The 23,470-nt window shown below is 44.5% G+C and overlaps 1 protein-coding gene across 2 annotated transcripts in view; it reads left to right on the top strand.

Moving 5' to 3' along the window:
* Positions 1–455: 455 nt before the first annotated feature.
* ADAMTS18 (ADAM metallopeptidase with thrombospondin type 1 motif 18) overlaps positions 456–23,470 on the top strand; it is a 156,855-nt gene continuing 133,840 nt past the window's right edge. Inside the window, exons 1-2 of one of the 2 annotated variants that reach the window (XM_060289772.1) lie at positions 456–729; positions 3,649–3,965. In XM_060289772.1, the coding sequence (XP_060145755.1) occupies positions 456–729; positions 3,649–3,965 (591 nt within the window). The remainder of the gene's footprint in view (positions 730–3,648; positions 3,966–23,470) is intronic. The other variant, XM_060289773.1, reaches the window with a different exon arrangement.

Here is a 23,470-nt window from a genome sequence, read left to right as displayed (position 1 = left end):
ACGCCCTTGCACCAGCCCGGGGGCTCGGACGGGCCCGGGAGCCGCTGGTCGCCAATCACCGTGCGGTGGAGAGGCGGGCGCTCGGCTCCGGCGCGCTGGGGGAGCCAGCTGGCTCTGCTGGCCCCGGGAGCCTCAGACGCTCACCCCGACACAGACAGACGCACGGACGGGAGGGCAGGCGCGAACAGAGTCCCCCGGCCGTCTGCGCTCGGAGGCGCGCGCCAGCCCTGGTCCGGGGCTCCCCCGTGCCGCCTCCAGGAGCCGCAGGCGGCGCTGTGCAGGCCGGCGCCGGCGGGAGGGAGGGCGCGCGAGCTGCCGGAGCCGGGGAGGCCCGGCGCGCCCGGCCTGCGATGTGAGCGGCGGCGGCTCCCACCTGGCGCCGCACCTGGAGCGCCGCGCTCCGGGGCGGCGGGGAGGATGTGCGCCGCCCGCAGCCGCCGCGCCCGCACCTGACCATGGAGTGCGCCCTCCTGCTCGCGTGCGCCCTCCCCGCCGCCCGCTCGGGCCCGCCGTGGGGGCCGGCGGGACGGGGGCGCGTGGCCAAGGCAGGTGCCCGGCGGGGAGGCGCCGATGGCGGGTGGCCGGGGACCCCAGCCCCGCCGCGCCCCTCACGCACGGTGTCACCTTTTCTCTTGCAGGCGCTCCAGCTCTGCTGCCTTTGCTGTGCGTCGGTCGCCGCAGCCTTAGCCAGTGACAGCCGAGGCGGCGGCGGCAGCGGATTAAACCACGGTTCGTATTCGCCCCCCCGCCCCCCCCGCAGAAGGGCTTCTCCAGGCACTTTGTCCCTTCCTTCCCCCCAAAGAGAGAAAGGGCAGATGAGGCCACCCCTCCCCCCACGTGGCAGGTGTGCGCGCGTCCTGGAAACGGTTCCTGTTTGGAGAGGGGGATGTGGCCCGGACTCTGAACTTATCGGAAGAATCAGTGCCTCAAGCTGCAAGTCACATAAATGAGAAAACAATACTTTCCCTCGTTCACAGACGGCTGGTTTAAAAAAAAAAAAAATCCGTGCTGTGGTGAGAAATTAGAAAGTGAGTGGACATTGACTAGGTAGCTGGTATCAAAGGGCACCGTCCTCATCTCCTTCCTCTTCCGGGAAAGGACATGCCCCCTTCTTCCCCCATCTTCTTTCCTCCCCCATCTTTCCTCTCCCCCATCTTCCTTCCCCCCCCTTCACTCCTGTCCCCTTTCTCCCTTTCCTTCCTTCTTTCTCCCTTTTCTCTTCCCTCGTATCATTGATTCCCAAAGATCACTTTTAGAGAGAGGAAAGCAGGTATCCTCTGGTGGGGGGGGGGCGGGGGGTTTTGCTTTATCTCCTTTGAAGTTCCCTCGCTTCAGACTTCCAGAACACTCTTTACTTCTGTCATTTATTAACTTCTCCCTGGCACCTGGAAGGAAAATCCTTGTTACCATTGTTCCCATGGGCTACTGGAGAACAGCTGATTCCTGATCCAAGGTTTCTATAGCAAGACCTTGATGTCTAGCTGGGGTTTTATCATTTTTTAATCTTGCAGGGTTATCTCCTCCTCTCAGGGGACCAGGGATCATACTGGGGAGAGGGGGGATGGCAGAGTCATGGAGAAAGGCTGTGCCGCCAGGGAGTGGGTGAGTGAGGGGACAGGGGAGAGCCAGGAATTCGCCCTTGAGAAATTCGCGTTTTGTCCAACCAGAAAAGCTGGCTGCAGTTTCTAAAACAACCCCTCATTGTTTCATCAGGGCCAAATGGCTGGAGGTCCCCTCCATTCCAGCTACCACCTGTAAGGACCTCATCTTTAGGTAGCCCCTGAGCCGATTAATCAGATCACTCACTACAGGGGCCCTGACTGCCCCTCTTCCCATCAAGGACTGAATATTACCATCAGCTTGCTTGTTCATTCTCCCCTTGGAAACAAACTAGTAGCAGGTGTGTGGGTGGGGGGCTTTGCAGGCTGATTCTGCAGACCGCTGGCTGGATAAGGCTTCTGCGTGTTCTCCCAGCTAAGAGCAGGCAGAGTTTCAGATGGCTTTGGTCAAGGAGGTAAGAATCAGCTTACAGAGACTGTGTCTGAGCACATGTCAGGGATGCTTTTCACAATTAGGTTTTAGTATGGGGGAGGGAGAAGGTGGTTTGTCCCTAAGAAAAAGCTGTGTTTAATCAAAAGCCACATACCAGGAAAACGGCATAGTAGCAATTTTAAAGAGAAGAGAAATCATGTATATCCCACTCAGTTTTTTTAAGGTTAAGAGAAAAACATTTTTTAATTGCTTTTTAATATGCATGTCAATTAGATAGTATTTCTAGTTAAAGGAGTGAAGAAGAAAATGGGGGAGAACGGCAAGAACATTGTAAGAATGAATTTCTCAAGCAATATGAGTAACAGATGGTTCATAGAACATAGTTGAAAATTATTGTCATATTGGGATTTTTTTTTTTTAATGTAGGACCAATTAGAATATCACTCGTTGATCCCTGCTAGCTACAGGGCTTCTGTTCATTCCTTAGCTTTTTTCTTTCTTTTCTCTTCTTGTTTTTTTTTTCCTTTTTTCTTTTTTCCGGTTGTTGACTATTTTCGGAAAAGGGAAATTCCTCTTGCTTTTCCTCCTCCAGTAACCAAGGACCCAAGTGACTCAAACATGCCTCTTGGTTATTCAGAATCTTTCTAAACACGGTCCAAATTAGTTTCCCATTCTGTGCCTAGAAAGTGGAAATACAGAGCGTTTTTTAATGCGCAGAGGGCATATTCCAGATCATCTTGTGGGATGATACTTTTCAGTTTCAATGTCGTGTGATAGAAAACAGTTTGCTAGCCTCGTTTTTTCAAGCAGCAAATTGTTGTTTAACTTCTCTTCTCTGGGACAAGCAGTAATTAGCGCTGCTCTAGGGAGCAACAGTGAAGGTATTTTTAAACACGTCTTTCCAGGTGTCCCCTGATCTGACACGCCCCCACCAACATGTCTGAGCAATTTTCAGCAACAGACTGTAGTGGGAAGTTCTGACAATTTCGAGGCATTTTTACGTATCCACTCTATTTTATGCTTACAATTAAATGGAATTGTCCCAGGGAAAGCTCGTTTGTAAAACGCTGAGTGATACAAGTGCTGGAGTTTTATTATCACATATAATTAATATTGGAAACATAAAACTACTGTTACTTGTTAATTACCTGAGAATTCATCTCAAGTTACTCAGTGCTGTGAGTTACATTTGAAATTTAAACTCTGTCCCCCCCACCCCAATGCTCCCAATGTAGTTTAAGCACAAAGGTATCATCTTGGAAAAAAGTGTTCCTTTCTTGGCTTTGTGGTTTTTATAGTTATTAACACTGTCTCCCCCAAATCAATTTTTATGTATGGATGACTCTATGACTAATATATAAAAAGTCCATCTCTCTCTGCAGACCATGAGAGTTGTGGCATTTTCCAGAAACATTCTTGACATTCTACAAGATGGTGCCTGACTTATAGTTTCTGTAGGAATTGCTGTGGCAGAGCTAATTGTCAAGATCACACAATTCTCCTCGTCATGAGCTGCTCTGAATTATAGGTAGTTTAGGTGCGAGGCAATAGAACAAGTACCTTTCAGCTGTGTGCTGCTCTTTGCCAGCCTTTTGGAAAGGGACCCTCGGGCACTGCGGGCCGTGGGTGCTGACAGCGAAACCTTTCCCATTGCAGATTACGTCTTTGTCACGCCGGTAGAAGTGGACTCGGGCGGGTCATATGTTTCACACGACATTTTGCACAGCGGCAGGAGAAAGCGGTCGGCGCAGAGTGCCAGCAGCTCCCTGCATTACCGATTTTCAGCATTTGGACAGGAACTACACTTAGAACTTAAGCCCTCGGCAATCTTGAGCAGTCACTTTATTGTCCAGGTACTTGGAAAAGATGGTGCTTCAGAGACTCGGGAACCCGTGGTGCCAAGATGTTTCTATCAGGGATTTATCAGAAACGACAGCTTGTCCTCCGTCGCTGTGTCTACATGTGCCGGCTTGGTAAGCACCCCCTACTCCCTCTTTCCTGTGTTTTGTATAACTGGAATGAACAGATGTCTGCAATCCTAAGTGCTCTTGCAGCCAACTCCACACATTCACACTGTCAGCTTTGATACGTATAATATTCTCAATTGAATTAATCTAATCTGCTCCCAGAAAAAGAAAATCTATCTAAAAGAACTTTAATTACCATTTAGAACGTTCTTTTGATGTTTAATGGTCTGGGCCTCTTCATTTTCCATGTTTGAGACGATCCCCCAAGGAAATTAATGTGATGGATGCCATTCGCTTTGGAAAGTCTTGAGAGACCAGGCTTTATATAAATCTAACAAGCTGCGTGCCTCCACAGTGCTTTGAAACAGGGAAAACCGTATTTAATGCAAAAGTGTGTTCACTGCCCTGGGAAGCCCAACCTTCCCTGTGGAAGGGAGGCCTCTTGTTTTCTTTCAACTAATCTGTTCACGTTGTCCTGCTCCCATAAGGCGTCCTTTCTGAGTGTGATGTGGTGTGTTCAGGGGCTGGTGGGATTAAGTGTGGCATCCAGGAAGGCAGGACACTTAAAAAGATTTGGGACGAGCGTTATTTCCTCTTGTGTAATCCTCAGCTGTTGGGCTCGAGATCAAGAATATTGGTATAAATGATGCTTGTCTCTGGATTCAGTCATCTGTGAGACAATAAATGGTGATCTGGGTCGATTTCATCTTCTGTTGCAATTGAGAAGTGTCTGTAACTGACAGAAGAGTTTGTGTGTGTTGAGACACACCATGGTCATGCTCTGGCGTGGCTAGAAGAAGGAAAATGTGAGAAAGCCCAGCAGAGGATGTAGTTAGTGTAACGTACGTGATACATCGTGACTGAGCAAGAGAGAGGGGCTCAGGCGCTGGTGAATGAAGACTCCCGTGTTCTTGGCTAGCTGAAACTTTATTATTTAACGTTTTTGTTTTCATATTGTGACTTGACATGTAGTTAAAATCTTTTATCACCACCAGAGTTACGATATTTTTTCGTATGGTCTTTAAACTATAGAGTGAAGCAAAGATTTAACAATTCCTGGCTAAGCTGGATCTGTTTAAATGAGCAATATGGCTTACTAGTGACGTATATGTTCTAAGATAGTTACACGCACCTAGGCAGCCCACACACACGTGAATATATCTTGTTTTTGTTGTTTGGTTGGTTTGGTTGTCATGAGTCTACTGCTCGTTTGGTAACGTCCCCCTCTTTTCCCTCTCTTCTATCTATTCCAGTATCCTTATGTCTTCAGAAGGAGGTTAGGCCCTCCATCACAGTGGCTTAAACTATCCCATTCCAGATAACCCAGTGGTGAAGAGTAGTCTGTCCAAGTTCATCTTTCATAGCAGCCCTTACTAGTAGGACCTTGGGCAAGTTATGAATCTCTCTGTGTCTTAGTGTCTCTCTCTCTACAATGGGAATAACAAGAGGGTTTACAGCACCGTGGGGATAAAGTGACTTCCTACATGGAAAGTGCTACAGCAGCTCTTGGAAGGCGCTTAGTCTCCCCGTGGTTAATGAGCTCAATATTCCACTTTCTGTGAGTGATAGGAAATCTGACCAATTATCCCATATTCATAGATGTTAGGTTGTTTCTCCTCAGAAGGAGGTTCACTTTTGAACAGAGAATGACCACTTAACACAAAGAATGAGGCAAATTTAAAAGTTCCATCTTTGGGCTGAAGGTGAAAGAAGTCATTGGCAACCACATCTGCCCGTGTATAAGGCCGATATAATTCTTTTTCTTTGCGTACCAATCTGATTTTTGTTTGTTTTTATCTTTTAAATTCAATTTTTATTTTATATTGGACTGTAGTTGATTTACAATGTTGTGTTAGTTTCAGGTGTACAGCACAGTGACTGAGTTATACATATACGTACACATATATGCATTCTTTTTCAGATTCTTTTCCCATATAGGTTATTACTGAATATTGAGTAGGGTTCCCTGTGCTATACAGTAGGTCCTTGTTGATTATCTATTTTATATATAGTAATGTGTATATGTTAATCCCAAACTGCTAATTTATCCCTCCCCCACACCTTTACACTTTGGTAACCATAAGTTTGTTTTCAAAGTCCGTGAGTCTGTTTCTTGTTTGTAAATAAGTTCATTTGTATCATTTTTTTAGATTCCACATATAAGCAAAATCATATGATATTTGTCTTTCTCTGTCTGACTTACTTCACTTAGTATGATCATCTCTAGGGCCATCCATGTTGCTGCAAATAGCATTTCATTCTTTTTTATAAGGCTGTTATAAATTGAAATCATGAAACTCACAATCTGTTCCTACTTTTCAACAAGCCAGCCACATATACTTAATTAACTTTAGTTCTGTAGGCCTCAGTTTCCTCTCCTGAGCCATGTGAAATTAGTTCTAAGACCACGGCCATCTCTAGGCATCTGAGTCCAATTATCCAATTGTTTGGGCCCATGGGGCATGGGGTAGGGAGAGGATCAAGCTTATCCCCCTTGCATTACCCACCTCCCCAAGTCCCTGCCGAACAGCAGCAAAATACAGACACAGCCATCCTCAATCAAACAATAAGAAAAATAAAACAAGTAAGAGGACAGAGCCACAAATGAGAAGCTGAGACACTGCTCTGTATTAACGTCTGTAACTTCTATTGAGGTATAATGTATACACAGAAAAGTGCAAAAATGTATACACAGAAAAATGCAAAAATCGTGGAGTACAGCCTAATGAATTTTTACAAAGTTCACACCGCTGTAACCCACAACCAGATCCAACAGGACATTACCAGTGTCCCAGAAGACCCCTACCCCACATCCCCTTCCAGTGACTGTCCACCAGAAGTAACCACTGTCCTAATTTGTCACATAGCTTAAGTTCGCCTATTTAAAAATTTTTTACCTAAGAGAGGGTCATACAATAATTCCTCTGTATGAATATTCTACATTGTTTCCATCTAATTGTTGGTGGCATTTAAATTGTTTCCAGTTTGGGGCTGTTAGGAGGAGGAATACTAAACATTCTCGTCTATGCCTTTGGGTGAGCTTATGGACACATTCTGTTGGAAACATACCAAAGACTGAAGTTGCTGGGTCATAGGTTAATATATATGTTTTCCCTAAAGCAAAATAGCGAGCAGTGTGGTCAGTGTTCGTTTGTTGGTTTTGCGGCTAACCCTTATACAGGCAGCGCTCACCCTAAGCAGGGAGAGCGGCACCGCCCAGCTCCTTCCCCAGGAACTGCACTTACCGCTCTTTTCCTAGATTCAGCCAAACGGCTTTTCAGAGTGGTTGCACTGATTTACACGGCCGTCAGCAGTGGATAAGAGTTCCAGTTGCTCCACATTCTCATCGACACTTGGCTGTTGTCTGTCTTTTCCATTTCTGCCACTCCCACTGATGGATGTGAAGCAGTATCACACAGTGGGTTTAGTTTGCATTGTTCTGATGGTTAATGAAGTTGAGTATCCTTTCTTATGCCTACTGGCCACTTGTATACCCTCTTTTGGGATATCATATATGGACAAGAAGTATTATACAGGTTTTCCCTGTTATCTGAAAATAGAGCGTCCCTATGAAGTCTTTCGTAAGCCAAAATGACAAAAGCAAAGAAGCAATTACCTTAGGACACATCTTGGCAATGAATGCACAAAATAAATGGACATAAAGCACAAGTGCTCACAGACGTAGTTCAGAGCGACAGTGGCTTGATGCAGAGATTCTTAGTGCAGTTCCTGGGGAAGGAGCTGGGCGGTGCCGCTCTCCCTGCTTAGGGTGAGCGCTGCCTGTATAAGGGTTAGCTGCAAAACCAACCAACAAACACTGACCACGCTGATCGCTATTTTGCTTTGGTTTTTTTTCCCATAAAAACGAAAATCCTCTTCGTATTTCTTTTGGTTAGCAAAAACCAGGTGCTAATTGCGTTTTTCATAAAAGCAAAGTGACATAAAGCAAACTTGCGAAAGTGGAGGACTCCTGTATATGTTTTCAGCCCAAACTGTGGTGCTTTTTCCTTTCTTTGTGAAGAGAAACAAGGCTTCTGAGCAAAAACACCTTTGCCAACTTAGCATCTTTGATATCATGGCTTTGCATCTCTAACGATGCATTGACCTGCATATGAAACACTGTTGAATAGCAATAGTGAACTCTGGGAAATCACTTGAGGCGCCACATTGAAGAATCTCTTCTCTAGGCCCATTGAGAGATGGGGATGGAGGAAAATCATCACTCCAGGAGGAAGAATCTTTCCTTCTAGCTACCCAGAATCCATGAACACTGCTCACCTTCTTTGGTCAGACAGGGGGTTCCTAAAGTGAATTAGCAAGTGCTGTAATGCATTCAGAATAGAATAATTCAAGGCTTCAGGAGATGGGCAGGTCTCTAACATGCTTGGTGGACGGGCAGGTCTCTTACACGCGTGTCAGAGTTCACAAGCCAGAAGAGATAAACGACTCTTCTGGCATGAATACAGAAACTGGCATGAGGTGAAGGAGACTGAGATGAATCTTCTTTCACCTGAAGTGTCTCCGTTGGTGTTTCCCCGAGACGGGGGCTGGCAACTGGCATCAGAGTGACTTTCAAGGTTCTAGCAATTTCCTAGTGTGCATCAGTGTGTATTAAAAAAGTGAGAAGTCCCCTTTAGATAATAGAGTACTGACAGGAAAGCTAACCATTAACTTGACTTGGTAGGGAAACTCCAAGAGCGAGCGAGAGAGGGTGGAGGGGTTCTAATAGTGAAATATATTTGCATACATACATATTCCGGTTAGGATTTCTCCGGCAGGGAATTCAGTAATTCAGAATTAAACTATACTCGAAATAGTCTCTTAAAATGTACCCCCCACACACGATGGGTCTCATTTTATTCAGGAGTTAAGTAGGCAGTTATTTACTTGGAATAATCCATTAAACAGGAGTTGCAAACTTCCACGAGTGAATCTGCCTACCGTTATGTCTTTTATATAGGGGGTGTCCTTTAAAATTTTTTTTGGAGTATAGTTGCTTTACAATGTTACGTTAGCTTCTACTGCACAGCGAAATGAATCAGCCATACGTATACATATATCCCGTCCCTTTTGGATTTCCCTCCAATTTAGGACACCACCGTGCGTTAAGTAGAGTTCCCTGTGCTCTGCAGTAGGTTCCCATCAGTTGTCTATTTTATACATAGTATCAATAGTGTACATGTGTCAAGCCCAATCTCCCAGTTCCTCCCACCCGTCTCCTTTCCCCCTTGGTATCTGTACATTTGTTCCCTATGTCTGTGTCTCTATTTCTGCTTGGCAAATTAGGTCATCTATAAGATTTTTCTAGATTCCGCATATATGCATTATTATACAACATTTGTTTTTCTCTTTCTGACTTCACTCTGTATGACAGTCTCTAGATCCATCCACGTCTCTACACATGACCCGATTTCGTTCCTTTTTATGGCTGAGTAATATTCCATGTATATATGCACCACGTCTTCTTTATCCATTCCTCTGTTGACAGACATTTAGGTTGCCTCCGTGACCTGGCTATTGTAAATAGTGCTGCTATGAACATTGGGGTTGCACGTGTCTTTTTGAATTATGGTTTTCTCAGGGTATATGCCCAGTAGTGGGATTGCTGGGTCGTATGGTAGTTCTATTTTTAGTTTTTTAAGGAACCTCCAAACTGTTCTCCATAGTGGCTGTGTCAATTTACATTCCCACCAACAGTTCCCTTTTCTCCACACCCTATCCAGCATTTATTGTTTGTAGATTTTTTGATGATGGCCATTCTGACCAGTGTGAGATGATACCTCATTGTAGTTTTGATGTGCATTTCTCTAATGATTAATGATGTTGAACATCTTTTCATGTGTTTGTTGGCCATCTGTGTGTCTTCTTTGGAGAAAGGTCTGTTTAGGTCTTCTGCCCATTTTGGGATTGGGTTGTTTGTTTTTTTTATATTGAGCTGCATGAGCTGCTTGTATATTTTGGAGATTAATCCTTTGTCAGTTGCTTTGTTTGCAAATATTTTCTCCCATTCTGAGAGTTGTCTTTTCGTCTTGTTTATGGTATCCTTTGCTGTGCAAAAGCTTTTAAGTTTTTGTTTGTTTGTTTGTTTGTTTGCTGTATGCGGGCCTCCGGCCCCTCCCGCTGCGGAGCACAGGCTCCGGCACGCAGGCCCAGCGGCCATGGCTCACGGGCCCAGCCGCTCCGCGGCATGTGGGATCCTCCCGGACCGGGGCACGAACCCGTGTTCCCTGCATCGGCAGGCGGACTCTCAACCACTGCGCCACCAGGGAAGCCCCTGCTTTTAAATTTTTTAAATTTTGAATGCCTTTCAACAGGAACAAGCTCTCTCCAGCTCACCAGTGCTCCCTATGCCTGGCTGCCTTACACCCTGTGAAGGTTATGTAGGTTTGCAGAACTTTGTCCCAGAATCTCAGGGTTGCAGATGAGCCCAATCTAATCACTCTCTGCCATGTACGTTCTTTTGACCATACCCAGCATCTCCTTGACCACCATGTTGATGAAACTGTCATTACATCCAGGAAGCCTATGCCATTGTCAGGAGACCCTTCATCTTGATGTTGACATACAACCTGCCTTCTTATGACTTTCACCTGTATTTCTTAATTTCGTTGTCTGGGATGCTAGGACAAACCTTTGTCTTTCTTCCTACATACTAGGAGATCTCAAAGACCCTTTTGCCCCCAATTTTTCTACCTCGGCATTCCTTTTTCAGGAAGACGGTAATTTTCAGAGTGTGGTCAGCTGGATTAGCTTAACTTGAGGTGTTGAAAATGTCAATATCTCTACATACAACAGAAGGTCAGGGAGGCTGGGCCCAGGAGTATGTATTTTTAATTCTCCAAGTGATTCTAATAGGTATTAACATTAGAGAACCATTGGATTAAGACATTGGACATAGAGTCAAGTTTTTTTTTTCTTAATTGCTGTTGGTTTGACAGACTGAGCCCATTTCTGCAACTTAGTAGAAATGTCACATTTGGAGAACTGACCGGAAAGATACATTGAATGACTGTCATTCAGGTATCGATGGGCTTCTGTTATGTCAGGCACTGTTCAGGGCACAGGGTGGAAGAAGCTGCAAGCAAGGTGGATGCTGTCTTTCGTGTCACTGGATTTCATTCTAAGGAAGAAATGGAGTGGTGATGTTAGACCGAGAAATGCTATTTTATTTTGAACCAGGCTGTGATGCAGCAGAGCCCTGGAACAAAGGGTTCATGGAGTATGGTTTTAGATTAGGGTGTTAACAACTCAGAAATGTCCTGTGTTAAAGACATTTGCTTAACTGTTTAAAAAGTTTCCCTAACTTATTTGACTGTGGAAACTTTTTTTCAAGGAACCTCTCTTCATAGTCTGCTAGTGACAAGAAAATCACCAAAGCACTAATTCCCCAAAGAGGTACTATGATATTATGTATTGATTTCTAACTCAGAGGTATTCCAGCCATAAAAGGGTTTTATGACCCTAGAAGTGGTATCATGGTCATATATGCCGATAAGATTCGGGAAACTTTTATTAAGCAAATGTCTTTGCTCTAATACATTTCTCACCTTCTAATGTGCCTTGGGAAGCTCCAAGCGGGGGAATTTTGATACTAATTCGACTGCTTCCCCATCCCCTCTTTTAAGCCATGCTTCCGTCCACAACTTGCCCAGGGTTCCATGGTTCACCACGAAAGAACAATTCTTAGGTCTGAGATTATTTGTACTTTATTGGTACCAGATGAATCCAGCTACCGCGTACGTCTTCCAATTGGGAAAACGCACCTCTTGCTTAAACTCTGGGCACTCAGCTCCAATGTGAAGATCAAAGCAAGAGGCATGCAAAAATGCCACCCCTATAGCATTTGTGCCCAGATCTGTGATACATGGGTGCTTTGCCTCTGAGTAATCGCCTCAGCAGGGGGCCCAGCTGGCGGGAGTGGTAGAGAGCTGTGCTGTCCCTTTGGCATCTTCTGTCCAGTCTCTGATTAGGATCCAGCCTCAGCATCACATCAGGGGCTCAGAGTGGAATATGTACCACGAAATCCCTCCAGCCTTGACTGCCGGTGCACCGTCCAATTCTGTCCCTTGGTTTTCCTTCCTTTCCTTTTGCTTTGTCTTGAACAATTAAACCATAAGTGGTGTTTCTCTTCCATGGCTGGCTGCCCTAATGTCCCCATTGTCTCTTTCTTAGTGGTGGCCTTTTCGGACTCTGACGGCAGGGACCTGTTCTCCGGAGAGCCTAGGTCCCTGAAAGGAGCTTTGGTAGCAGTTGGTTTCAATAGGCAGTAGGGGAACACTTTGATCTCCTTGTTTTTCATAAGTATTTTATGACTCAGAAAGCTCCGCCATTGAGTTGTCTGTTGCTGGTCGCTGGCTGCCCGGTAGTCTTTAGAAAGATTTCCGTTCATAAAAGGGCTGAAGTTAAATGACCTTAGTCCAGACAGGCAGAAAGAACGCAGGCTCTCCTGCTTTGTGGGGCCTCGTTAACCAGCAGAGGTTTGCTGCGTGACACACACCCCCTTGGCACTTTTTGGTCACTTGACAGGATCACGTGAGGTTAAGGATTAGACTGGGTTCTATTTACAAGTTTTTGGACACAGGCTGACCCAAATCAGAGATGTTTTCTTAGGTTATGCCTTGTTTCATCAAGGGTAAAAAGATTTTTTTTTTCGTCTTTCCTGTATGCTCCTTTCAGACGTGATGTGTGAAGATGATTATTTGCTCATGACAACACTTTTAGCAAAATGCCAGGCAGTCTTTTTTTTAAAAAAATTGCCAAGGTGTTCTGATGATGGAATTTATGATGTACACTAAAGTGGAAATGCCTTTGAACTTAGCTTTCAGTCTCCAATCCTAAGTTTTGTTTTTAATCACTAAAGACTCTTTTAAAAACAATTACAAAGAAAAATCTGAAATATCAAGATTCATCATTTTGGCAACTGTGTAAAGTATCTTGTGAGTTTTATAGGTATTTTGACTGTGTCGTGTTTCCTGAGTACCAGTGTCTCTCTAGAAAAATTCAGTTCTCTGTGAAGACTAGGAAGGGTGTTGTGTATTGAACTACTTCTTTGTGTTATTTTGATATTTAAAACAAATGTAAAGTTCTTTCATCCTAATAAAGCATATCTAGGTTTCATTGAACAAAAAACAAACAAAAAAACCCACCAGGGTTCTTGCCAGAGAGCGGGACCCCCAGGCTGATTTGAAGGGTGCTCTCGTGGGAGGGTGAAAGGCTGATCCTTTCTCCCCATGCTCTCTGCCTGTTAGAGGATGGCCACTGAAGCATCAGTCTCCCCGAAGGCCAGAATTGTGAATCTTGGGCTCTGCACCTCAGTTTTCTCATCTGTAAAGAGATGAGAAATGGGCAATGGTAACTCCCTCTCTCAGGATTGTGACGAGCTATGAATGAACTCTATCCTCGATTATTCTTTTCATTGTTGTTTGTTTTTTTATTGAGTTATAGTTGGTATACAATATTATAAAGTTACAGATGTTCACTATAGTGATGCACGATTTTTAAGGGTCATCCTCCATTTATAATTATTATAAAATATATATATATATAAAATACTCCATTTATAATTATTATAAAATACTGGCTGTATTCCCCATGTTATACAATATATCCTTGTAGCTTATTTTATATGTAATAGTTTGTACCTCTTACTCTCCTACCCTTATATTGCCCCTCCTCCTTTTCTCTCCCCACCGGTACAGAGAACTAGTTTGCTCTCTGTATCTGTGAGCGTTTACTTCTTTCCGTTATACTCACTAGTTTGTTGTAGTTTTTAGATTCCCTGTGTAAGTGATGCCATACAGTACTTGTCCTTCTCTGTCTGACTTACTTCACTTAGCATAATACCGTCCATCCATGTTGCTGCAAATGGCACAATTTCACTCTTTTTCAGTAGTATTCCATTGTGTGTGTGTGTGTGTGTGTGTGTCTTCTTTATCCATTCACCTGTTGATGTTCATTGAGGTTGCTTCCGTATCTTGGCAATTGTAAATCATGCTGCCGTGAGCGCTGGGGGTGCGTGTATCTTTTTGCATTACTGTTGTTGCTTTCAGATACAGACCCAGGAGTGGAATTGCTGTGTCATATGGTAGTTCCTTGATTATTCTTGACTTTGGTCTCTGAGAGGGTCTAGGAAGGAAACGGTAATTGAAGCTCCTGCCCTGGAGCCTTTTCGAGCTCGTCAGAACAGGAAATGAGCCCTTGGATGTTGGCAGTCGTCCTGGTGAGAGTCCTGGGGGTTTTGTGGGGGAAGGTAACCACTACTTGATCAACTGTGAAGACATAAAATGAGAGGAAGATAAAGAATCAAAGAGGAAGGAGCAAAGAAATCGATAAAGATGGGGATCAAGGTGCATAAGATAAAGCAGGGCAGTGTAATGTAATGCTACACTGCAGGTAATGTAGTGTAATTACAGGTAATGTAGTGTAATGCTTTACTGTGTGACCCAGGTCAGATTACTTACCCTCTCTGGGCTTAATTTCTTCACTGGCCAGATGAGGATAACAGTAGTTCCTCCCTCAGGTTTATGGATGCTTAATTGAAACAAAAATGGTCCGTGTACAATGCTAAAAAACAGTGCCTGGCACATAGTAATAACATTGATAGTGTGATAATATATCAAGTAGTAATTGGTATTATCGTAGCAGAATTGGCTAATGCCAATCCACCTTACCACCCACAGACAGTAAAGTTGTAGTCTAGATCTTAATAACAGTTTATATTGATTGAGCATGTATTGAATTATTAAAACTGGCGCCATGGGCTTCCCTGGTGGCGCAGCGGTTGAGAGTCCGCCTACCGATGCGGGGGACACGGGTTCGTGCCCCGGTCCGGGAAGATCCCACGTGCCGCGGAGCGGCTGCGCCCGTGAGCCATGGCCGCTGAGCCTGCGCGTCCGGAGCCTGTGCTCCGCAACGGGAGAGGCCACAACAGTGAGAGGCCCGCGTACCGCAAAAACAAACAAACAAACAAAAAAACAAAACTGGCGCCGTGGAGAGGAAGATTCAGCTAAGACACAGATGGAGGCCTTAACGATATTTAACCACCAGTCGGCATATTGCTATTCAAGGTCTAAAGTAGCAGTTTTTTTCTCCCCATGAGCTTGAAAAAGACTTGGGCACTTTGGAGGGGAAAAAACTATATATATTTAGGCTCCGCTTCTGAACATTCAGTAGGTACTAGGTAGAGCCTGTGTGTCCACTTGAATAAAGGAAAGAAAAGCTTCACAGATGGTTCCGGGGCCACTGGGGCCTGTGAATCATTGTCCTAAAGAAGTCCGCAAAGAACCTTCTCCGGGGAGATAGAAGACTAGTGGAACATGCTTTTGGAGAATTGTTTTTGCTTTTGGAATGCATCACACCTTGTAAGTGTGGTCATTGATGCTCTGACTAGCGTTAGGCACTGTGTGTACTAAGCGGGGGCAGGTAGGGGTGGCTAATGTGAATCCAGGTGTACAGATGGTTCTTGTTTCTATATTATAGGACTTCTCAGTGGCAAGTATTAGAACAACTCCACCTTGGACTTGGTTAAGCATAAGAAAATATATTTTTTGGCTCTGGGATAAACTTTCTTCTCTCTCTCCCCCTCCCTCCCCCTCTCCCCCCTCTCCCCCCTCCCTCCCCCTCTCCCCCTCCCTCCCCTTCTCCCCCTCCCTCCCCCTCTCCCCTCCCTCCCCCCTCCCCTCCCTCCCCCTCCCCCTTCCCCTTCCCCTCCCTCTCCTCCCTCCCCCCTTCCTCCTCTTTCCTTCTTCCCCTCCCCCACCTTGTACTAGATGACTAGCTTTCAGCAAGGCTGGACCCAAGCTACCCAATGACATAATCACTTCCGTCTTTCTATCAGTCTTTCAGCTCTCTTTTCTCTTCTATCTTGCCCTTCTGCATGCAGGACCACCCGAATTCCAGACATGATTCAGACATTTCACTGGGTGCCTGGTTATCTCTTGTGACTTACGGAGCAGTAACTCCGCAGTTGTAACCTATATCATGCGTGAGAACAAGTGGGTGGGGCTCTGGGCTGCATTTGCTCTCTCACCTGTCAGTAAGCCTCACAGGGCCACAGTCAAACCATCTGTGTGTCCAAACAAGACTAAATCGTATTTTGGTTTCTGTATTGGCGTGTGAATTAACGCACAGAAGGAGGTCTGGGATCATGCACCGCAAGCCAAGAGCTCCCCAGTTACCTATCAGTTTGAAGCTCTTTTTGAAGCCAGAGTTGATTCTTTCTGTTGTGTGTGTGCCCTTAGGATGTACGTAAATTGTGTTAGCCAGTACTATTTCTGAAGCGCTTTTTTTTTTGGTGGAGAAGTCCTTAAAAATAATGTGTACTTGGAGTTTCTTATCACGACGTAAGCATCTATCTTATTCTTTTAACTGCTGTATATGTAATCATTCCCTTCCGGTTAATATATTTGTTTCCAGGTTTTTTTTTTTGCTGTTGCTGAAAAAGCATGCATATATATGAGTCTTCTTTATGTGTCTGGCGGGCTGGGGGGCGTTATTTTTATAACATCTTTATTGGAGTATAATTGCTTTACAATGTCGTGTTAGTTTCTGCTTTACAACAGAGTGAATCAGCTGTATGTATACATATATCCCCATATCCCCTCCCTCTTGCGTCTCCCTCCCACCCTCCCTATCCCACCCCTCTAGGTCGTCACAAAGCATTGAGCTGATCTCCCTGTATATGGGTCTTCTTAGTTGCATGCAATTGTATATTTTATGAGAGAGAGAGACAGAAAGACCTACTTTATGAAAAGCTGAGATGCCAAACGCATATGGGATGTAAGCTATGGCCAGAGATTGACTTGCTGATACTGACATTATCCACCCAATATCACTATCACCTTGGTTGTATAACATGCAGAATTACTGAGAACTCACTTCATTCTTTGTTTTCCATGAGCCTAAGACAGTGGCTTAGAAAACCAGTTCTCTCCAGGGGAGCATGTGTGCTGGTAAAATTGCATGGTTTCCCACCATCAACAATAAACAATTTAAGGGAAAATGGTACTGATTAATTCCTGAAGTCCAAGTATAAACAGGCCTAATGTTAACAGTGCACATGAAGGCTCTCATGACCCAAAATATTTGCCTGGCTTTCCTGCACATCTCTGTCCACAAACCCAGGAGTTCCTCCTCAGTTAGATCAAGTTATTCCCATGGAAGCGCGTTCCCACGGTTTTTCTATCCAGTTACAGGGCCCCGTACACTCAAATACCATAATACAAGTCTGGTGAGAGTGTTCTGTCTGGACTGCACGCTCACCTCTCCTGAAGGGATGCCTTTGATGTATGGAAGGATTTCATGTTCAGCTGAATTCTTTTGATTGCTTATTCATGCCACTGAGCTTTGAAATATCTTATCTGCCCTTATTACCACCACAAGTCAAGGGGGCATGCTTTCTAATATAAATTATAAAGTGCACATCACTAATTTACTAGAAGCCGGCTATGTGCACACCCTCCTTTAGAACTGGCACTTGAAAGGGATTGAGATAAGCTAGTCAAAGGAGATTATCTCTCTCATTATTTACTGAGTTCTCCCACAGCCGAGTGCTGCTTGAGTGTCTGTGGGTTCATTCTGTGACTTTACAATTCCTCAGCTCCCTTTCATATTTTCCTTTGTCACTTCGAGGAGGCGAATGAAGAGTTACCCCAGATGAATTTCTCTGTCGATAAATAATGAACGCAATTTTTATTTCTACCTTGATTGTCGAGTTGAGGTCTGTTGTAGGCAGCACAGAGATGTGGCTGAAAGAAAATGTTACTGAAAAGCGTTCTCACTCTTTAAATATGCTAATGTGTTTTCCTAAGGCTTAGTCTTGTCTCAGGTTTTACAGTCATTGTTTTCCTGTGAAAGGCACTGAAGTAAGATGAATTCCAGTCCCTTTAAAAGATTCCTTTTGTGCATAAAGCAAATGCTAATTTCTGTCTAATATATATTTAGCACTGTCATTTACGATAAAATAATATCTAGATCAGTGAGTCTCAGCCTAGAGAGCTTTAAAAAAATGTAGATGCCCAGAGCCTACCCCAGGCCAATGAAAGCAGGATAGCTGAGGATGAGGCCCAGGTATCTGTGTTTTTAAAAGACTCCCCAGTTGATTCTAATGTGCCGTCAAGTTTGAGGACCCCTGCTCTAGATAAACGTCCTCAGGGACTTTAGAGATGCTGTTACCTTAGAAATGCCTTGTGCAGTAACTTAAGAAGGCAGGATGGTATGTTAAAATGCATGGGAGTTTTAGAAGTTCATCTCTTTCACTTAAGAGTTACGTGATCTTGGTGAAATTATTCTTTTTAAAGACATTTTATTTTTAATTAATTAATTAATTTTTGGCTGCGTTGGCTCTTCGTTGCTGCGCATGGGCTTTTCTCTAGTTGCAGCGAGCGGGGCTACCCTTCATTGTGGTGCGCCGGCTTCTCATTGTGGTGGCTTCTCTTGTTGTGGAGCACGGGCTCTCGGTGTGCGGGCTTCAGTAGTTGTGGCATGTGGGCTCAGTAGTTGTGGCACACGGGCTTAGTTGCTCCGCGGCATGTGGGATCTTCCCGGACCAGGGTTCAAACCCATGTCCCCTGCATTGGCAGGCGGATTCTTAACTGCTTCACCACCAGGGAAGTCCAGACATTTTATTTTGAAATAGTTTTAGACTCACAAACAGTTGCAAATATAATATAGAGAGTTCCCATGTATCCTTCACCCAGCTTTGGGACATTATCAAATTATCTGAGAATCTAGTTGCCCTGACTGTAAAGCAGAGATTAAAAAAAAAAAAAAAATTCAAAAACAACCTTCAAAGTGAAACCGTACACCTAAGGTTGGGACTTGAACCCAGCCAAAACCGACACTGGGACTTGAACCCACTGTCTTTTAATTGAGATCACACACCTGGTCTCAGGACTTAATGAAGCTCCCGTTCTTTCTCTAATTGCAGAAAGAATTCAGTGAGACAAAGTCATAGGTAAGAAGTGGATTTATTTAGAGAGATACACATTCCGTAGACAGAATGTTGTCCATCTCAAGAGGCGAGAACGGCCCTGGGAGAAACACACTCCACAGACAGAGTGTGAGACATCTGAGAAGGCGAGAGTCCCCGAAATATGCATTGGTTAGTTTTTATGGGCTGGGTAATTTCATAGGCTAATGAGTGGGAGGATTATTCCAACTATCTTGAAGAAGAGGCAGAGATTTCCAGGAATTGGGCCACGCCCACTTTTTGGCCTTTTATGGTCAGCCTCAGAACTGTCATGGCGCCTGTGGGTGTGTCCTTTAGCATATGCTAATGTATTAGAGTGAGCACATAATGAGGCTCAATTGGAAGTCAAAACTTCTGCCGTCTTGAACCTAGTTGGTTCTAACTAGTTGGTTCTCACCAATTTATGTTGTATCCTCAAGGGCTATGTCATGCTTTTAGAGGTTGTGCCCTGCCCCCTTCCTTCCTGTTTCAAAAGGGTTACCTTGAGAATTAAATGAGATAATGATAACATATAAAAATTGTGGGAGTAGAATTCTAAATTGGCCCCCAAGCTTCCCAGCCTCTGGTATATGCACACCTTCTCCCAGTGATTCGATCAACTGCTAATTTAGGTGCTGCTGGGAAGGGATTTTGCAGATGTAATGAAGGCTTCACATCACTTGACCTTAGGACAGGAAGATTGTCCAGGTAGGTTTGACCTATTCTGTGATCACACAGAATCAGGAAAGGCAGAGAGTTTAGCTAGGGGGATCTGACATGTGAAAAATTCTCCATTGCTGGCTTTGGAGGTGGAGGGGGCCACGTGGCAAGGAATGCAGGTGGCCTCTAGCTGACGGCCAGCAAGGAAACGGGGCCTTGGTCCTATAACTAGAAGGGACTGAACTGTGCCAACCATCTGAATGAACTTGAAAGTGGATTCTTTCCCAGAGAAAGGAATGCAGCCTGGCTCAGGCAGAAACCCTGAGCAGAGAACCCAGTCACACTGTGCCCAGACTTCTGACTTGCAGAACTGTGAGCTAATAAATAGGGGTTATTTTTAAGCTGCTAACTATGTGGTAATTTGTTCTGTAGCAATAAAAAAACAAATGCAGAAAACGTCTAGAGTGCTTACTCTGTAGCTGGCTCAAGCACACGGTCCCTTTCCTTTGCAGAATCATGGTCATCTGAGATCATCCATCAGCCCCTCATGCTGCCTCGTGGGGCAAGTGGAACAGTAGGTCCAAGGAGAAGCAGCAAAAGCCTCCTTCGATTTCACTGTTTACAACTGCGGAGGAAATTGTGATGTGTAGCCCACGGTTTCTCAGGGCACCATTGACGCCATTGAGGCGGGGGGAGGGGAGTTTGCTGTGCATGGTAGGATTCTTAGCAGGACCCCAGACCTCTACCCACTGGATGCCGGTAACACCCCCCTGGCTGTGTCCAAAAATGTTTCCAGACATGGCCAGGTGTTCCCTGGGGACATCTTTGTGCCCAGCTGAGAACAGTTGGTACAACACAATCACAAACTGGCCTCTTTAATAGAATGCATTCACGTAAGTTTATTTTTTTCAGTGTATAGTTGTTGATCTCAATGCCATTAAGAATAATGATTTTAGGTACTTCACCTGCTTTTGAGGAATTTAGCCCAGGAGATCGAGAGGAATGGTATATGGGGACTGGCAGGTGGATTAGGTGGCAGCAGGAAAACCGTCTGGAAGTATATTGAAAGATGTGTATTTGCTTTTGAATTTCACAGTATGCCAGTCCAGCCTGCTGAAAATAACTGGATCTCTGAAGGCACAGGGATATATTGATAAGAAAATTGACTCTTGTATTCTTGTGCGGGAGAGAGTCTGACCATGTGGATGTAGGTTAGAAATGTGGATTCCGTTTCTGGATTTGCAGCTGAGCTTAGAGAAGAGTTAAATACCCTGTGTGTTCTCTTGATCTATAGGACAGGGGTCAGTGGGCAGTTCTGGGAATGAAGGGAGAATGTCCTCTATGTTTTGTGATCGTGTGTTCAACCCTAGGAGCCTTGTAACGGTATATTCGATTTTTGTATCTACTGCATGGAGTGGGGCAACTTATTATACATTAACTTCTTAGTACTTGGAGAGGCGAGGTACTTGGAGGTGTTTGGAGAGGTACGGAGCTCTGTTTTAATTGGAATGCTGGGTAAGAAACCTAATTCCCTCATAGTCATAGACTCACCAGCTGACCTGATCGTTGAATCTATTTCTGTCATCCCTTCTTTGAATAGACCCTTCATCTAAGAGTGAGTAGTACATGGGTCCTATGTAATTTGCAACATTCTTTAAATTACTCAACCTCTTTATAAATATACCAGGGAAGCCAAGTCAAGGTCCCTTGGGGGCTTGTGTTCTTCGTTCTCAGTAAGAATTGCTGACATTTTTTCTTTCTTTTCTCTCTATTCCTTCCTCTTTCCCACCCATCTACTCATCCTTCTAACCCAAAACATTTATTCCCAGCTTACTATGTGCCTCAGTCCTATCATAGACTATGGAAATACAAAAATGATAATATGGTTCTTAAATTTTAGGATATTCCAACGTGAGAGTGGGGAGTATTGTGGACAGGAATATAAACACATAAGGACAGTGTAACAACATTAATATAATTGCTAAGGTGTGTTTAAAGAACCATGAGAGCACAAATAAAGTGATGAGACTAATTTTTAATTCGATGGGCAGGCAATTTCAATGATCCCATTAGCCCATGAGGATATATAAATACCAGGTGATCTTATGCACACGTCTGTGTAAACTTCATTGCTCACAGGTCAATTCAATACCCAATTCCAGCCACTTCTTACCACCTTCACTGTCGCCACTGTGATCGAAGCCACTCTAATCTGGATTCCCCCCGCAGCTTCCAATCTGATGATTCTCTTACGTTGTGTCCCTATGAGGTGTTTTTCCCAAGTAGCCAGATGATTTCACCTTCCTCTCCTCCACCAGCTAATGGCTTTCCATTACCCATAGTATATAACCCAGATTTCTCACCATGGTCTACAAGGCCCTGTGTGATCTGGCTCGTTTGGCCTGAGGTCCTATATCTTCTCCCATGGTAAACTCCACCCCAGCCCTTCTGATATCTAGGGAAGGAGCAAAGCGCAGCCACAGGATTGGGGGCCTTTGAACATCCCCAGAGCCCCCCACTCCTGTGATTGCGCTTTGCTCTTCCCCCAGATACTCACCTGTTTTCTTCTGACACTTCAGTGCTCTGTGCAAACGTCATCATTGCAGAAAGTTCCTCCCTGACACCCGGTTACTCTCCCTCCCCCTATCTTGCTTTATTTTTGTTCCTACTCTTTATGCATACTACCCGACTGTTATATGCAGGTTAGATAATGGAGATTGAGAGAGAGCAGTGGCCACCTATAATTTTTTGTCTGCCCAGCATCTGTTTCCCCAGTCTTCTGGTAAAAACATTGAAGTTTTCCTTGGGGACCTACCTTCCTTACCTGTGCCTTGGAATTGGGTGGAGGTGACTTATTTTCCATAGTGACCAGTCAGAACATCAGCTATCCTTGACTACAGTGATTGGTTCAGGGGTGAACATGTAACAGGATCAGAGCCTGGGACACCTGGGGGAAGCAGAGAGGATGGAATGTAAGTCCAGAGTTGCAGCCATCTTTACAGCCATCTTTACTATCATCTGTGATGATAGTAGAATCATCACAGCCTTGATGTCCAGTTATGCCTGAAATTAAAGTGTGTTGGCCTTTTCATTTGTATGAACCATAAACCGTCACCCCATTTTTTGGATTAATCTAGTTTAACTTTTTTCCCTTTGAAATGAAAGTCCTAACTGTGGTAGGGATGAACAAGTTCTGGACACTTTCTACGAAGAGCTCCTAGACTCCCAGAGAAAATAAGCTTACGGCAACCAGGCATTCAGCATGGAGTAGCCGACAGGTAAATGCAATGGGCAGCTTGCCTGCGCGTTTCGTGATCAGCATTTCTTGGGTGTGACGCCCACTGCACAGAGTCTGACTGCCTCTAGAATTGTCAGTATCTGTTCCTTACAGTGCATCTTGGATGCATCATCTAGCTTGTTGATTCACTACTTTATCTGTCAGTTGTCTTTTTACCACACACCTCTCTGTGTCCGCCAACCATGACTGCACAAGGGTTTCAAACAGCCAGTACAAGTGAGCACGTTACGTGCCTGTCAGTGAGCAGTTGGAGGGAGATGGGGCCTCCATGGTTGGCTTAGAGGATGACTTCACACTCTGAAACCACTTTTCATTGATTTCTTGGGACGATGACATGTGGACCGTTATTGTAAAGCAGGAATGGTTATCGATGCATTACGTGGTTCCGCGTTTATACGCCGTTCATTTGTGTCTTTGAAGATGTTTATTTTAATCAATCCAACTTTAGTCTGCAGGGATTTTTTTTTTTGAAATGATGATAACAGAAGTGGTTTTGTTCACCCCATGAATTCTTCTATTTCTTTTTTATGATGCATAGAATTCCATCTCCTCTTTGCTCCGGCGCAGTGCTGTTCGATAGAATATAATACGAGCCAACGTGTGTAA

The sequence above is a fragment of the Globicephala melas genome, chromosome 19, assembly GCF_963455315.2.
Source record: "Globicephala melas chromosome 19, mGloMel1.2, whole genome shotgun sequence".
Classification (NCBI taxonomy): domain Eukaryota; kingdom Metazoa; phylum Chordata; class Mammalia; order Artiodactyla; family Delphinidae; genus Globicephala; species Globicephala melas.
The sequence above is the reverse complement of the archived record's forward strand: the minus strand, read 5'-3'. Positions and strand labels throughout refer to the sequence as shown.